This window comes from Alexandromys fortis, unplaced genomic scaffold, assembly GCF_014885135.2.
Source record: "Alexandromys fortis isolate MF-2015 unplaced genomic scaffold, M_Fortis_MF-2015_v1.1 scaffold_80, whole genome shotgun sequence".
NCBI classification, from domain to species: Eukaryota; Metazoa; Chordata; class Mammalia; order Rodentia; family Cricetidae; genus Alexandromys; species Alexandromys fortis.
Genome location: NW_026068174.1, coordinates 5190397 through 5207444, shown reverse-complemented (window position 1 = coordinate 5207444; position 17048 = coordinate 5190397). Strand labels below are relative to the sequence as shown.

General features: G+C 53.9%; 1 protein-coding gene across 9 annotated transcripts in view; it reads left to right on the top strand.

The window, feature by feature from the left end:
* Myo18a (myosin XVIIIA) overlaps positions 1-16674 on the top strand; it is a 100810-nt gene extending 84136 nt beyond the window's left edge. For 6 of the 9 annotated variants that reach the window (XM_050128574.1, XM_050128572.1, XM_050128571.1 and 3 more), the window contains 8 exons: positions 177-293; positions 566-649; positions 1078-1215; positions 3469-3654; positions 4036-4175; positions 4843-4887; positions 8339-8461; positions 15373-16674. In XM_050128574.1, the coding sequence (XP_049984531.1) occupies positions 177-293; positions 566-649; positions 1078-1215; positions 3469-3654; positions 4036-4175; positions 4843-4887; positions 8339-8461; positions 15373-15517 (978 nt within the window). In that variant the 3' untranslated portion in view covers positions 15518-16674. The remainder of the gene's footprint in view (positions 1-176; positions 294-565; positions 650-1077; positions 1216-3468; positions 3655-4035; positions 4176-4842; positions 4888-8338; positions 8462-15372) is intronic. The other 3 variants (XM_050128576.1, XM_050128578.1, XM_050128573.1) reach the window with 1 other exon arrangement.
* The last annotated feature ends 374 nt before the right edge of the window (positions 16675-17048 follow it).

Below are 17048 nucleotides of genomic sequence, written 5' to 3'. Positions count from 1 at the left end.
TCCCCCATCTCCCTGCCCAGAAGCCATCGGATCCCTCCGCCATTTCATCGTGTCCCTACCCTACTGTCACCCCCACCTAGGAGAGGTGGCATGGGGTGGGCCAGGTTTGGACTTGCCACCCCAGGGCCTGAAGACACAGGCCTGATTCCCTCCCATCTGCCTCTGCCTTTGTCCAGTTGGAGGAGCAACTGAGTCGCCTTCAGCGTGAGAAAAATGAGATCCAGAACCGGCTGGAAGAGGATCAGGAGGACATGAATGAGCTGATGAAGAAGCACAAGGCAGCTGTGGCCCAGGTACCCCGATGACGTCATTGTTACTATCCTCCGCCCCCTCGTAGATCTCCAGCTAGACGCTTTTTGTCCCCCTGAGATGTGTACCCCGGCTGTCCTGGAACTCACTCTGTAGACCAGGCTGCCTTTGAACTCACAGAGATCCGCCTGCCTCTGCCTCCCAAGTGCTGGGCTAAAGGTTTACGCCACCACACCTGGCTCCCCTGGCCCTCATTGGATAGGGGCTGAATTTCTGTTTGGGGGACCCTTTCCCCATTGTTCTTCTCCCTTCCCAGTCCTCTCGGGACATGGCACAGATGAATGATCTCCAAGCTCAGCTAGAGGAATCCAACAAGGAGAAGCAAGAGCTACAAGAGAAGGTGGGTACCATGGGCTCCCTTGGGAGTAAGCGTTCTGGGTCCTTGGGGATGAAGCCTTGATCTAGTACAGAGGGTGTTTCTCTCAGCCATTCATTAGCCACAGAGCATGTGAACTGGGAGCAGTGTGAACGAGCAGGAAGAGCCAGGCTTGGGGCCTTATCACCATGGTAGATGTTTTGGCTCCAGCTGCCTCACCTCACATCTCTCTTCCCTCTCTGGTTCTTACCATGCTCCTGCCTCTCAGCAGGGCAATATCAGTGCCAAGTGCAGGGGCAAGTGGGGGAGACCTTGGCTGGGGGTGGCTCCTCTGTGCCTTGCTCCCTCCCTTGGCCTCCTAGTCACCATGGTGATGTTGCCTATCTCAGACTTGCCACCGCCCTCCCCGTTTTGGATTCAGTTCATTCTTCCCTTGCTCCCTCCACCCCTAGCTACAAGCCCTGCAGAGCCAGGTGGAGTTCCTGGAGCAGTCCATGGTGGACAAGTCTCTCGTCAGTAGGCAGGAAGCGAAGATCAGGGAGCTGGAAACACGCCTGGAGTTTGAAAAGACCCAAGCGAAGCGTCTGGAGGTGGGTTCAGCTACGTGCACGTCGCTGCAAGCCAAGCAAAGCTGCCCTGGTGGCTGTGGCCACGCATGCTCTGAAGGGCTGTGCAAGCCAGGGACACTCCTCAGAGTCCTCTGCCAAGCTGCCAGGCCAGCTGACAGGGTGGGAGCTCCCCTCCCGCCTGCCTGGCCTGCTCTCTGGGCCCCGCAGAGCCTGCCTATTTTACATTCTGTATCCGTGCTTGCTTTCTGCCAAGGGACCAGAGCAGCTTAGCTTTTCGTCTTCATATTTTCCTCTGCCACGAGCTCCCCCTCCTGTCCCCCTCACTCACTCTCTGGTAGGGTCATAAATATGCAGCGGATGGCACCACTGCTCTAAGGCTGAAGTCTGTTCTCGTCTCGTGGCTCTTTCTTCTTCTCCCTTGCTTTTTACACCCCTCCCCGCACGGCTTGCCACCCTTTCCAGCTCTGCCCTCCCTTCTTCTCCCCCCCCAACACCATCCTGCCCCTTTCTTACTCTCTTCCTATGTCTTCATTTCTTTCTTTTCCTCATCCCCTTTTTCCTTTTTTTTTTCCCTTCCCCCCTTTTGGTTAGTCTCGTCTCTTCTTTCTTTGTTTCCCCCTTCTCCACAATGGTCTCTCCATACTCCACCTCTGGTCTCCTGTAGCCAGTGTGCTTCAGCCTCCCTGTGTGAGAGGTGTCAGAGCCCCGTCGGAGTGTTCCCTTGTAGCCTTGTCTTGACTCTTGTTCTCCTGAGTGTATGGACATCTGTCCAAACATCCTCAGGCCTGCCTGGGAACATGCTCATTGTGACGCATGGGGAACTTCTCTGTTGCCCCTTCCCCATCAGTCCCTCTGTCAGCAGAGCAGGCCGTAGGAGAGAGGTAGAAGCGGGTGAGCAGCCAAGGGCATTACTAGCCTGGACACAGGAAAAGTGTATGGATAAAACTCCCAGCATGGAGAGCCAGACAGAGCTTAACAGCTTATGTTCTGCCCCCAGGACTCCAGGGCAGTGGGTGACATTTCAGCCCTGCTATTACACACAAGAAAGGGTTCATGTGGCTGCTGGGGCCGGAGAAGCCCCTGGTGGTGGATGAAGGCTCTGCCTCCTGCGCTTGTCACCTCACTCTTGTCTCAGACTCCCTTCGACTCAGAAGGGCAATGTTGTGGTTTAGGCTCACCCTGAGTGACCCTGTAGCCTGGGCCTGTCCCTTTGCACACCAGGCTGGGGTCATCAATGGGAGGATGACACTGGACACTGGCTCAGTCTTCCCTCATCCTGGATACTGGCTCAGCCCTCCCTCATCCCTGGCCTCCACTCCAATTATTTCCTGGTAGGATTCTCCTACCTGGCAGGGGAAACATGTCCATGTCCATGTTTCTGAGGGAGACGGATTCACGAGGCCGAGAGAGATCAATCACTCTGCCTGCATCTCCTATTCAGGCACTCACAATGGAACCAGTCACCTCTGAACACTGGCTGTTGCCCCCAAGCTCAGCATCTTGGAAAAATCTCTCATGCCCATGGAGACACTTATATGATAGGCCAGCCTCTGCCCAGGGCCTGCCTAATCTCTGCAGTAATAAGAAGAACCACAACCCTTCTTTCAGATGGCTTTCTCATTACTTAGTCCTCCCAAGACCCCTGGACACAGGCATCATCTTCCCCTTTGACAGGCAGTAAAGCTCAGGGGTAGAGTGTTTACCCTGCACACATGAGGACCTGAGTTCACTCAGGTATAGGGGCTGGAGAGATGGCTCAGTGGATCTGGATTCAATTCCCAGCACCCACATGGCAGCTCACAACTATCTGTAATTCCAGTTCCAAGGGCTACAATAACGTCACACAGACATACATGCAGGCAAAACCCAAATGCACATCAAATAAAAATAAATTAAAAAAAAAAAAAAGGTCAGGTGTAGTGCCCTTGCTTGTAATCCTCGCACTGGGGAGCAAACACAGGAGGCTCACCGGGGTTTGCTGGCCAGGCAGCCTAATAGGTGAACTCTAGGTCACAATAAGGGACCACATCTCAAAGGACAAGATGGATTACCTAAGGAATAGTCCAGGCTGACTTCTGGCCTATACACGTGTGCTCCCACACACAGGAAGACAAAAGGGATGGGGTAAAGGTGGGAAGAAGTTAAAAGTAAACTCACGTGCGCCTCTCTCAGCCATGGCTGAGTAGTGGGACAAGAGCTCGGCCAGGCTTCCTGCCAATATTCTCTGCCTGGCTGACAGCATACCTGCTGTTTCTTCTCAACCTGCTCACCCAGGGACTGGCCAATCGGCTCAAGGAGAACATGGAGAAGCTGACTGAGGAACGGGACCAGCGCGCTGCAGCTGAGAACCGCGAGAAGGAGCAGAACAAGAGGCTCCAGCGGCAGCTCCGGGACACCAAGGAGGAGATGGGTGAACTTGCCAGGAAGGAAGCAGAGGCCAGCCGCAAGAAGCATGAGCTGGTAATGTCCTGCTCCTCGTGGGTCCCAAGCTGGAGACCCCCTTCCCCAGGTGCTGCTAAGTACATGCCCACCTCACCCTGGGCTGTGGGAGGCATTTCAGTTCCCAAGTCCTCTTAGGTATCCTCTCACCTCACCCTGGGTTTTGGTGAGGGAGAGTTCAGTCCTGAGGATAGGCAAGAGGGTCAAGGGTGGCCTCAGAAGTCTCCATCAGGTGAAGCCCACCACCCAGCCAGCCTCGTAGTCCTTGAATAGAGAAGCCTTTGGAGACCTCGAGTAGCAACCAGGGTAGCTCCTGCCTGGCAACGAGTAACTTGCGGCAGGCTCCTGCAGAGATGCTAGGGGACAGTGTGGCCCTCCTGTACACTAGACCCCCCCTCCTAGGAGATGGACCTGGAGAGTCTGGAAGCCGCTAACCAAAGCCTGCAGGCTGACCTCAAGCTGGCATTCAAGCGCATTGGGGACTTGCAAGCCGCCATTGAGGATGAGATGGAGAGTGATGAGAACGAGGACCTTATCAACAGGTAAGAGACGGAGCGTTTCCGGTGGGGCAGAGGTGACATCCATAGCTAAGCTACCAGTCATCACCCTCCCAGTACTGGACCCAGATGGAAGCGGCTGAGGGTGCTGGGGGTTAGGCGCTCTCCTCTCCTCCCGTGCTCTCCTTCCCAGGCCTTCCAAAATCCGGGCTCTGGCGCTGCCTGCTCCCCATGAGTTATTCCCCCGTTTAGCTGCATTTCCGATGGCGCCTGCTCCACTCTAGGGAGAGCAGAGATTTAAGGGCTGTGGCGTCTTGTTACTGTGCTAGAGATTTTCTCTCATAAAACCCACCCCAGAGATTTGTAGTCCTAGGCTGAGGAGAAAGTCAGATCCAGAGGATCAGCAGTGTGGGGGTAGGGCTGGGACCTGGGTAGATCCCAGAGCGCCCCACTTCTTGCCTCAGGGTCAGGTCCCACTGTATGGGCAGGGCAGGGTGGCCCAGGAAGCTGGCTCCCTTGGGGTGAGCACTGGCAGTGGCTCAAGCCTAGTTCTGAGGATACTATTACTCACTTCTGCCTGATCGCAGCCAGCCAGAGCTGTCATTTGGTGAAGAACGAGGTGTGGATGGAGGTCCTCCTGTTTGTCCATCGATTCCCCCGCCCCCATCTGCTTCTCTGGTCTCTTTGCCCACCATTTTCTTTCTGTTTCCAGTTTGCAGGACATGGTGACAAAATATCAGAAAAGAAAGAATAAACTGTGAGGACCAGAGCCATGTGCTCTTTGCCTCTTCCCTTGGGTGTCTAACCCCCCCTAACACAGGGCTTCCTGCCAGGGGTCCCTGCTGCATGCTGCACGCAGACACAGCCTCACACTCTCTCTGGCTGGTCTCTAATGCTAACACCACTGACTGTCCTTAGGCTGGAATGGAAGAATTGTCTGGCTGTGAAGTGTCTTCCTAAAAGGCGAGACTGACCCTCCTAGGCCAGGAGTCTTCATCTGTCTAGCTAAAAGTCCCAGCCTCCCCTCTCTAGGAACCAAGTATGGCCACCACCCTGACATTGTCTGGAGGTCTAGTGTTCCAGGGTAAATCTGTCTGCATTCTTGGGCTCTTGGAACCCAAGCTGCCCGCAAGGAAAGGGTCTGTTTTGTGTTTAAGGTCTGCCACCTTCCTTAGGTGGATGAGGGTTGAGGGTGAGGGGCATCTCACAGCTGCCGGTTTGGAGAAAGAAAGCATCCAGGCAGCTGACCTTGGGCAGCTCTGCTGTGGCAGGGAAAGGAAACAGCAGGTTGTGTTTGCTTTGCTCCCAGGGGGGGCATCTCAGGCAGTGGTGGTGGTCTTGGTGGTGGTAGGAGGAATATATCTGTGGTGGTATGTCTGTCAGGAGGCAGGAGGCCTAGGACATCTGCCCTTCTCTGTTCCCTTTCTGCCGGGGTGGGGGTGCAGGAGCTGGAAAGTGGTGTGGATGTGCAAGGCCTCCAGGCAGATTTGCTGATCCTCTGTCAAGTTCGACAGGCTTGCTTTGGAGGTTGTTTTCTCAGCATAGGACTGCATTCCTGCCTGGCAGACCTCCTCCCCTGGCCAGGATGGGCTGGTGGCCGTGCACAGGAGTCCGGGAGAGCTAATGATAAATGTAATAGTGTGTAACAGTGATAGAGGGCCGCTGGAGCCCGGTTGTCACACACAATTAATATCCCCTGCTGTTCTGTCTCCGTTTGTTTGTTCCCCCGTGATTCAGCTCCCAGTTAACTAATAGCACATGAGCCTGGACATAAATTGTATTTGACGCGAGGTTTAATTCCGACCATTTAAAATTTCAACTGCCCCCTGAGCCTGCCTGCCCCTGGAGTTTGTTTACGGGCCTGATTATTTAAGGAAGAGAACCCGAACATGGTCTGGATTCTTGCAACTAAAAAGCAGGTGAGGGTAGGCAAGCCAGCTTCTCAGCCCACGGACTGCTCTGAATGTGGGGAAGGAAATTCATATTCTGGGCCTCAGTCTGTCCCCGGTGTGTTCCATCTTACCCTCCTTGGGCAGAAGGAGCTCTGAGGGCTGATAAAATGTGCATTGAAGATCATATTCTAAACCACAGTTGGGCACACAGAGACTCAGCGCACACACACACAGACACACACCAGTGTGCACTCAAAGCAGGTGCAGGAAAACATGCAATTCTAAGCAGACTCCACTGATGGCAGAGGGACTCCTTCCTCAGCAGCTCCACGTTATCGAACGAACATGCTAAGGCGGGCAGAAAAATAATGTTTCGATTTACTTAGAGATACAGTTGTTATTGCCATAACCTTAATGAAAGCAGTAAACAGTGCAGTATTAAGGGAGATTTATACAGAAACACTTTTAACATGTAGACATAGATTTTGCGATGCACACAGCACCTCCTTTCTAAAGGCAATCAATATGGTTATGAACGGCGGTGATAAATTACAGGCTCTGAAGCTATAGAGGGAGGTTTTTTGCACGGGTGTATAAATCAGGTGGTATTGGCGTTCCATGGGACCTGTGCACCACAGTAAATCTGCCAGGCTCGGACGGGCACAGAGCTTGCATTAGTGGTTTGGGGGCTGCCTGCTAAACTCCTGTTTACCCGGGGCATTGGCAGGCCTTGTCTCTGTTATAATTCTGTATTTGATGGAAGCCCATAAAATATGCCTCTTTGTTCCCCTTCCCATGTACAGGGCTCTCTCATGGTCCCTAGAACTACTGTGGTTTCCTCTGATGTGTGTGTGTGTGTGTGTGTGTGTGTGTGTGTGTGTGTGTGTGTGTGTAGCTGCATGCACATGCCTGGGTATATATGTATGTGCCTGTGTGGCTATTTATTCAAGAACATAATTCAGGACCAGGCTACTCCTGTTGACACAGATGAAAGGGAATTTATATCAAGGAGAAATCTCAGCTCGTCAATAGCAGGGGAACTTAGGGAGTAGACATCTTGCAGAATTTGCAAAGCATTTGCACTCAGAAACCATCTCTATGCCCCCACTGCTTCATGAGGGGGTCACCATGACTCCAGCCCCAGAATTAGACTCCCTGAGGCTTGCTTGCAGGTTCTGGGGTCAGCCTGTCCAGCAGTAGCAGTGGAGAGCAGGGGCTGGAGGCTGCCTGGTGGGGGGGGGGGGCGGGCTGCAGAGTTAGAACCCTGCTTTCTGAGTCCACTGGACTTCCTGGGGCTATCTGGATCCTGAAGGCACTGCCAGGCCCTCAGGAAAAGTGGCTGCTGCTCCCCTCATCTTTTGTTTCCTGTTTCTAAAAGCCAGGCACACTACAAGGTGGGTCTAGGATTTGGCTGTTGTTTCATTAGCTTAGGTGTGTGTTGCTAGCAGCTAAAGAGACCTTCAGGTTCAAGTTAACCTGAAGTCATGTGAAGGTCCGGTCTTCTGCCCTATGCTTTTATAGTGAAGACATAGAAAACAGTGGTAGCCATAGCCACAGCCTGAGACATGTCAACATAGGCCTCAAGGGGGAGCTGATGGGCCCAGGAACACACACACACACACACACACACACATGAGCGCATGCACGCACGCACACATCTATTTGTTTATTTTATTTCTCCATGTAGCTTTGGCTGTCCTGGAACTCACTCTGTAGACCAGGTTAGTCTTGAACTCACAGAGATCCCCCTGCCTCTGCCTCTAAGTGCTTGGATTAAAGGTACGCACCACCACTGCCCAGCAATACACATGTATATGTGTGGATATATATGTACAAGGATATGGGTGTGCTACAGTATAGGTGTGGAAGTTAGAGAACCCCAGATGGCTTCCAGGGATTGAACTCAGGCTTGGTGGCAAGTGCTATTACTCACTGAATCATCTTCTCAGCCTGAAGACTTTTCTTTAACCAAGCACCATTAGGCTAGAATTGCTAAGTGGGTGGCCCATTCTCATCTGGTTGGCCAGCTGAATAGCCTGTCACTCTTGCCTGGAGGAACGGGTGGTGCCTCCATGCTTCCCAGGATCCTGTTATTGGCTGTCACACAGTGTGGTCTGCTGAGGGAAGGGGTGGGCACCTCACGGGGTGCTGTGCTCTCTCTAACCTTTCTGTTCTCCCTGACTCTCTGATGCGCATGCCACCTGCATTCCAGCCCCACCCAAGGTGCACCCTCTTCCCTTCTTGCTTTCTGTCCTGGCCAGCAAGCAACCCTCAGCTGCCTGGTCTTGCCTACCTTTTTGCTCCTCGCCCCCACAGTGAGGGAGACTCCGATGTGGACTCAGAGCTGGAGGACCGGGTCGACGGGGTCAAATCTTGGTTGTCAAAGAACAAGGGACCTTCGAAGGCAGCTTCTGATGATGGCAGCTTGAAGAGTTCCAGGTGAGCCAAGCAGGGAGGAGAAGCCATCTCAGCCACCAGTCATGGGTGGGCAGTATCTTGGCGCCAAAGGTGCCACCCTCAGGCTACCTGTACACTGTTCTGGTCTGTGGAAAGAACACAGAAGGCCAGCTGCTTAGCCAGGTAATGCTTCCCTGTTTGGGTGTGAGCTCTTGTATAGGTTTAGTTTCATTACACCTACCCGGGCAGCAAGCATCTAATTGTTGGTGCCTTTGAAATCAAGACTTGGGTGGGGCACTGGGGACTCTGGATCCTAAGCCCTGCTCAGGGCAGCCCCAGTGGCTCTGGACTCTGTCCTCTGCAGAGCAGCAATGCAAAGGCACCAGGTCCCCGAGCCGTGCTGCACTTCTGCCCTCCTCCTCTCCTCTCCGCTTCCTCTGGGCTTTTCTTTTCTTTTAAATTATTTATTTATTTATTTATTTATTTATTTATTTATTTATTTATTGTGTATAAAATATTCTGTCTGTGTGCATGACTGCAGGCCAGAAGAGGGCACCAGACCCCATTACAGATGGTTGTGAGCCACCATGTGGTTGCTGGGAATTGAACTCAGGACCTTTGGAAGAGCAGGCAATGTTCTTAACCTCTGAGCCATCTCTCCAGCCCCCTTTTCTTTTCTTTTTTATTATTTATTATATGTACATTGGTGTGAGGACCTGGAGTTACAGGCAGTGGTGAGCTGTCATGTGGGTGCTGGGAATTGAACCCAGGACCTCTGGTTAGAGCAGCCTGTGCTCTTCCCCGCTGATCCATCTCTCTAGGCCCCTCCCCTATGCTTTTCATTGCCCACCCCTCCAGGCTTGCCTGCCAGTCTTGGAGGGAGGCTCGTTCATCCTACTTCCTAACCAATCATAATCTTCTGATCAGACAGACAGCCACTTCTAGAGGCCAGAGCTCCCACCTCCCATCCATCCCTGGCCAGCTACTGCCTGCTCCCTGCACCCCCCTTCCCACACAGTTTCCTCTCCCTTCCCCACCTCTCCAGAGACAGTAGGCAGGCTGAATCGAAAAAGTATTCTCTCTCCTTCTTTTCCAACTCCCCCAAGCTCCTTCCCCAAGTCCAACCCCTCACCACTAGCACCCAGCGGCCCCCTGTAATTGGTTTAATTTATTCGGCCAAACAACATTTTGTTATTGCAGATAATGCCGCCTTCCCCGCCCCGCTGCCGTTCACCACAGTGTGGCACAAGGCTCCAGGTAGTTGACAATGAAATAAATTGAACTAAACGTTTTAGAGGGGGAAAAGTGATGAAATAGAACAATAGTCTAATTTACATGACATTCTCCATGAAGCTATTTTCACTGACGCAAATTATTTTGCTTCATTTCCTCGGATGCTCTTGCCACCGCTTTGCCGGGGCTGTGCAGTTTTCTCCTCCTTCCTCCCTCCCCCTGTGTCCTTATTTTTTGTTAATGCGCCTCTCTCTCTCCCTCTGTCTCTCTTTCTCTCTCTCCCCCTCTCTCTCTTTCTCATTCATCCACTCTGGGTCTCTCTTCTTGGGCCTTCCATCCCACTCAGGACGGCTCTCAACAGCCTCCCTAAGGAGGGCAAGGGGCCAGAGGAGAGACCCACCTCTGCCCTCAGCTCCCTCAGCTACCGCAAGAGGCTCACCCTGAAGGATTCCATCGGGGGCACTGGGGACCAGGACTCACTCTTCACCACCCTGAGTGAGCGTGCCACCTCCCCTGAAAGGCCCCCCAGGAAGGCCCGTATGGGCCCCAGGGAGGAACCCAACCAGGCCCAGGGCAGGAGGTGTGAGGAGCAGGATGACTGTAGCTCCATCTTGTCAGGGGCAACGAGCCGTACTGGCCGTGGTCTGGAGAAGCGGTGGGGCTCAGACTTTGACCGAGCCTCGACCGTCTCCGCGCCAGTCAGCCGGGCCTCCTCAGCCACGCGTGGCTCTGGGGAGGACAGGGCTCGCTCCTCGCTGAGCTTCTCACTGTCAGGCTCACCCAGCTCCCGCCGCAGCACATCCAGGCTCGACAGCCTGTCGAGGACCCTAAGCCCCTCCTGGAACAGGGCCTCGGGTATTGACCGGGAGAGCCCTGACTCCAGGCTGTCCATTGGCCAGAGCTGCCTGGATGAGTGGGATGATGGAGCCAGCGTGGCCCTCAGTGAGGCGCACTCACAGTTCAGCCACCCGTCACTGGCCCGGAGTCTGTCTGTGCCACCCCAGCCACGGGGCTCTGCACCATCCTCAGCTTCTATCACTGAGGGCTCCAGCATCCGACCAGTCAGCCGCCACTCCTACCTGGATCCAGACCTGGAGGCTGCCATTAACGAGGTCTTGAGCTACAAACCTGTGCCTTTCCATCGGAGCAGCCTGGAGCCCGACTCTGAGGAGGATGACCGGAAGAGCATCCAGAGTGCCCGGAGTGCACAGCTGGATTGCCCAGAAAGGGGCACCAGCATCCGCCGCTCTGCCTCGGCCGTGGATGTCTCTGGGCCGCGCAGTGGCCGCAAAAGCCGGAGCAAGCGGAGGAGCAGACGGAGCAGCCCCCGCTCCAGCTCCAGCTCCAGCTCCTCCAGCTCGGAAGGTTCCTCAGGGCACAAGCGGCGGAGGAAAGGGCGCTCTCGGAAGAGTAAGAAGAAATCCAAATCAAGAAGAAAGAAGACAGAGTCTGAGTCTGAATCCTCCTCGTCCTCATCCAGTGGCTCCACGGTCTCCGGCCATAGCCGCTCCAGTGTGAAAAGGGGCCCTACCGCAGATATCGAGGAAACAGGGCAAGCGCCAAGAAGGTCAAAGAAGGAAGAGAAGCAGCGAAAGAAAGAGGTGGACAGTCTGATGATGCGGTACCTGTATCGGCCCGAGAGTGACTAGCGCAGTAGGTGACACCTAGCCTGGCGTGGAGTGCAGCATGGCGTGTTCCACCCTTAGTGAACTAACTCCTCCCTACCCCTCCATCCACAACCTCGGGCTCCCCTCTTTGGCCTCAGAGAGCCTCCGGAGCTGTTTTGGAAACTAATTTGTAATTTGACTTCCTAACAAAGGTTTGATCAGCTCTGTTTCATAAAAGGTAGGGCCCAGAGAGGTTAAAGTTACCTGCCCAGGCTCCACAACTGGGAAATGAGGTTACCAGGAGCTGATGGGGTCTGTTTAACACCTTTAACCTTAACTGCTTCTCCATATGGCCATATGCAGAGCATGTGGGTGACACGGAGGTGTCACCAGCACCCATTTCAGAGCCCTCCTCCAACAAGAGGGACCCAGGAAAGGGTCCTAGCTGGCATGACACACTGGCTGTGAGCTCTGAGAGTCACTGGCTCTCTGCTCTGCTGCCTTCCTCCCTAGCACGGATCTCAGCCTACATTACACCACACCCTCCAGTAGACCCGGGACTTGCCTGCCGCCTCCCTATCCCTTCCGCCCACACTCAGCCCACACATGGGCGTCACCTCAGCTCTGCTCTTCAAGTGAAGTTCTAATGAATAGAAATTAGCAGGTGCTGAGTGACAACCCCCTCTCTGCTCTCCTGCCTCCCCCAGCTCTTCTCCCTGGTGCCCACATCTTGAGCCGAGAGGCAGAGCCTGAATCATTGGGATCCCATTGTTGCCAGCTTCCCTGGTGGGTGGTGACATTTTGAATCACCCCTGTTGCGAGAAGCATTTTCAGCCTGGCACCCTCACGGGGCATGCTTGCTGCTTCCCAGGAGACTCCACCCTAGGCTGTAACCCCCTGGGGTACGACAGTTGTTTCCCAGACGCATGAACTAACACACCTGTAGCATGCTTGTGCGAGGGGCATCTGGGGAATTGGGCTCTACCCAACGGGGTCCCTCCGTTTAAGGTCCCTTCGAGGAATAGAACAAGAGGAAGTTGCCTGTGGCCGTTTGGAAATGGGGAGGGGAAGGAAGGCAGGCAGTGATTGGGAAGTGGGAGTAAGGCAATGGAGCTTGACTCCAGACCAGGCTTAGAGCAGCTCAGGCCTGAGCTATGAAAACATGCCTTGGTCTCAGCTCTCCCACTCCTCCGTCTCAGTGCTGCTCTGTGGCTTCTGCCACGGCAGTTGGTTTCACAGTGCTCAAGGGAGAACAGGGAGCGTGAGTGGCCTTTGTTAGCTCCATCCTGAGAAAAGACAGGAGTCAAAATATTTGGCCTACAATTTCCACCTCCTTTTAGCAGGCTTGCGAGGGACCATGCACCCCAGGGTGAGGAGTCAGTTGGAGGGTGGAAGGGGAGGTCTAGAAACAAAAAGGCCAGGCCTTTCTGTAGGCCTTCCAGAAGGAAGCCAGCGTCTTTCTGGACCATGCCAGACTGATTGGTCACTAGCAGATGTCATACCTGAATCCCTCCAGCTCCAGTCACCATCTACAGTGAATAAGACAGAAAGCCTGTTTCCACAGCCTCCTCTCCCCCACAGTCTACTGGGGGAGTCACCTGGTCCTGAAAACCTACACTGGGCCACTATGCGAATTACAGTCAATGTTGGTAGAGCTTCCGTGAAGTGGGGGGCAGAGAGCTGGGAGGGCTTTGCTGTTACCTGCTGCCTTTGAACTGGATATGCCTGCAAAGGCAGAAGGTGGGGGCTGGAGCCTCCCCTGGGGATAAGGACCAGTGAAGAATTCCAAAACCTAGTGCAGCATCACCCTGGGCTTTCCCAGCAGGAATTAGCTTGTGTCCCAAATTGTTTGTGACAGGATGGAGCAGGAGCCACTGGCTTGTGGGGAGGAAAGCTTTTTAAAAAATTTAGTTAAAACGTTCCAATTGCCAGCCCTGACTCTTGCTCTGGGGACAGGGAGCTGCCTGCCATTGGCTTACTGGTGGTAGTGGCAACAGATGCAGCTAGGGAGGGAGACTGGCCAGAGGAGAGCTCAGGAAAGATGGCAAAGGATCTTGTGGCCCTGTCCTTGGCTGCTGCGACTGCGCGTACCTGGTGTCTGGGGTTTGGGAGCAGAGGCTGGAGACCCACCTGTGAAAAGAGATGAAGGATGGAAGGAACAGGCCACGCAGGGCTATGCCTCATTTACATCTGGGCCCCAGCCCTGGCATCTGCCTCATGCCCTCTGCTCACAGAATAACACCACTGTCTTTCTTCACAGTCAGGCGTTCCTTAGCCGGAAAGCAAACCTTTAGCACAGGGTGTGTGGAAATTCTGTGTTAAAGAAGACAATAACCGGCTCCCACTAATTCAGGATTCAAACAACCCCAGGGCTACACTGACCCCCATTTTTCCTGTGCTGCATAGTTATTGTTGAGCTTTATAGTTTTGTCCTGGAGATGCTGCAAGGCCCTAAGTGCTTCTGGTCCATCAGAATAAGACTCATTTATGTTCAGTCTAGTTTGTATTAAGTGTGTTTTGTGCTATTCTTATTCCTTTAAAAATGGTAATTCATTCATGAGAAATACGATAACTATTAACCAGACTGCCCTGTTGCTGAGCCATTTTGCATAATTGAACATATATTTTCCCAGGCTCTTCCTTTCCGCCAGGGACCCAGAGACCTGTCTTTACATACCCTCTTTCCGCCCCCATCCCCACCCCAGCAGGCAGGAGACTTCTGGTTTGGTCTTGTTTTCTTCTTGTCTGCTCTAGTGGCAGAGTGCCCCAAGGCTGAGGTTCAGGTTCATATCTTGGTTGTGACCTTGGTCCAGTTGCTTCTTCCCTTTGAACCAGTTGGCTTCTCCCCCCCACCCCTCGTAGGTTGCTGGGAGAACAAGACAAAATAGTAATTCCCAATCAGCAGTTCTTGACCTTCCTAGCACCGCGAGCCTTAACAGTTCCTCACATTGTGGTGACCCCAGCCATAAAATTATTTCCATTGCTACTTCATAACTGCAGCTTTGCTGCTGCTGTGAACCACAATGTAAATATCTGATATGCAGGAGATCTGATATGCAACCCCAAAGGGGTTGTGACCCGTAAGTTGAGAATCACTGGTCCAGGGGGCACTGCTTCCTATAGGAGGACTTGGTTGTGGAACCTTTTCCTCTGCACCCGCTGCTACCTCCAGGGAAACCTAAAATGCTGTTTGTTTTAAAAAGAGCAGTAAATCAAGGGCATCCTTGGGCTCCTAGTTTAGAATATAGCAGGCCTAGCGAGTGTAGAAACTGTAGAACAGTTACAAGGGCCTGGAGGTAGAGCCGCGTCCCTTCGTGACTCAACTCAGGCCATGGCAGCAGCTCCAGGGACCCAGATGAGGACAGAGCACCAGCAGAGGTGAAGCTGTATTGGACAGTACCTTCTCCAGGGGTGTTAGACTGCAGTGTATGTGATCAGGGCAGTGGGGACAGGAGGGGGCTCTGAGGTGAGGTCTTGTTGGCTGTTAGATGTCACAATCCTCCTCTCTCTGGGGTATAATGCTTCTTCATATCATCGTTCTCCAGAGCTGGGGGCCTGCTGAAGACTCCCAGGAGCTAAGGGCTTTTCCCATTGGTCCGTCCTAAACAGGTCTTGCCAGCCTCTGAATCTCCATCCCTTTTTCAGTAGAGGATGCCATGATCAAGGACAGAGTCCTCCAGGCCCAGGGGATCCTGTCAGGAGTAGCAGTCACTTGTCTGAGCGTTTCCTCCTTGGACAAGTTGCAATCAATCTCGAGTCATCATCTGTGTGGTCTGTGGTCTACCTGCATTGGAGGAAGGGAGCTGAAAACTCCGAATGCCTGGGTTCCTCCCCATGACTCAGTCCCAGCTTCTTGGGGAAGAACCGAGGAACATGCAGCTCTTTCTTAGGCTCACGGAACCCTGGTCCCTGCTGCCACCAGCCTCCCTGCCCTGATATTCTCCAAAGCTTTCTCAGTGTGAGCCCCCTGCTCCTTTCTCTGCGTTAAGCATCTCCTGGGTGAGCCCGGGGGCATTGACCCAGCACCATTTAAGTTTGGAAGTGCTCAAACAGAGCCTTGGTGGCCCAGAGTAGGAGTATTATTTGGCCTTGACCTTGTTCCTCTCTCTGCAGCCCAACCAGCCACTGGAAGTCCCTAGCCCCTGACCCGTCAGATGATGAGCACGATCCTGTGGACAGCACCTCCAGACACCGATTCTCCCACAACGGTTTGAGTGACAGCGACACAGAGGCCAAGCCAACAGAGACCAATGCATAGCCCGGGAGTGTCTCACGGCCCTCCCACCCCACAGCCTCTCCCAGGAAATGGAGGGGTACCTCTGTCCCCGCTCGACTGCCGACTGCCGATCTGCATGGAAAACACCGCAGCGCTCTGTAAGGGGTACTTTCCAGGCTGTGGGTGTCTGGTAGCTCCACGTGGAAGAGGTGGGGGAAGAGGAGTCTCTGCGAGAACTCCCACTCCCGCCTCAGAAATGCCATGCTCTTGGCTCCTACCCTGGACCCTGTGGACCATGTCAGGTGGCCTGGCACTTCATGGAGCCAGCGGTGGATCTCCGTGTCAGCCTGCTGCTCAGGGATGGTGGGTGGATAGGTTACCTGCTGGGCCACTCCAAGTTGCTAGGCCCACGTGAAAGAGTCAGGAGGGAGCAGCAATGCCTCCCCTCTGCTGGGGTGAGGGCTTTCTCTTCTCAGTGCCTGCTGTCTTTTTACTGTTTAATTTAAATACCCAAACCTCCACGCAGCTGCGGCCTTGAGAGTGGGAGGGGCTGCTGTCGCAGCTGGGCCCTGTGGGGTGTCTTGGGAATCTCCTCTCTGTCTTCACTCCGTCTTCACTCCTCCAGGGGTCCTTTCTCACGCACCCTGCAGCCGGGTGGGCGCGCCGGTGAGCAGAGCTGGGGCCCTGGCTCTTAAGAGGAAGAGTAGGGAGGCTTGGCGGCCTGGTGCTTCTAGCTTGGGCCTAGCAAACCTTGTTGAGTATTAAGTGCAATGAGCAATTATTTAAGAGCCGATCTCGTCCACCTGCACCAGCCCATGGCTTCCAGCACTGCCTTCCTTCTGTCCACAGTGTAGCCAGCTCATTTGGTGCTGAGGACTTGCGGTGGGCACAGTGGGAGGTAGATGTTTGGTCTGTTTACCAGACCAGAGTCCTAACCCTTTATCATCTTTCTTCTGCCCGTGTCCCTGTTCCCACACATACCCCAGACACAACAACAGGTGGTCTGGGCATCCCAGCTGCTTCCCATAAAAGTCATTGCACCTACTCTACCAGACTTAGGGGCCCAAGAGCAGTGCCTGGTGCTGGACCTGTCTGCCATCCCCCTTCCCTCCTGCAATTGGTTTGTACTTATCGGGCTGTGCTCGCCCTGTGGACTTGATTAAGGAAATAAAAGGCCCCTTCCCTCCTGGCCACACGTGTCACTGCCTCTCCTTGCAGGCTCAGGAGAAATCCAGGGTGACCCCAGGGCAGGGGCAGAGGTGGGATTCTGGTGGTGACATGGAGCCACCTTGGTCTCTGGTGGCCTACTCCCAAGCCAGACCAGTGCCACTCGGGGAGCCTTGGCAGTTGAGCTAAGTGAGGAGATAAGGAAGGCAGAGCCCCCGCCCCCCTTTTATATTGAAGCTAGTGGGGTTTGCAGCCCACTATGTTCTCCCCCTCTTCCACCCTTGCTCCCCCACTTCCTCCCTCCCCAACCCTTTTCACACGTTTGATTTTAGTCTCTCCAAAGGTGACTTTTTGATCAAAATTTGGCAGCATTTTCTCTGTCCCTCCACCCTTTCTAAGCACAGGA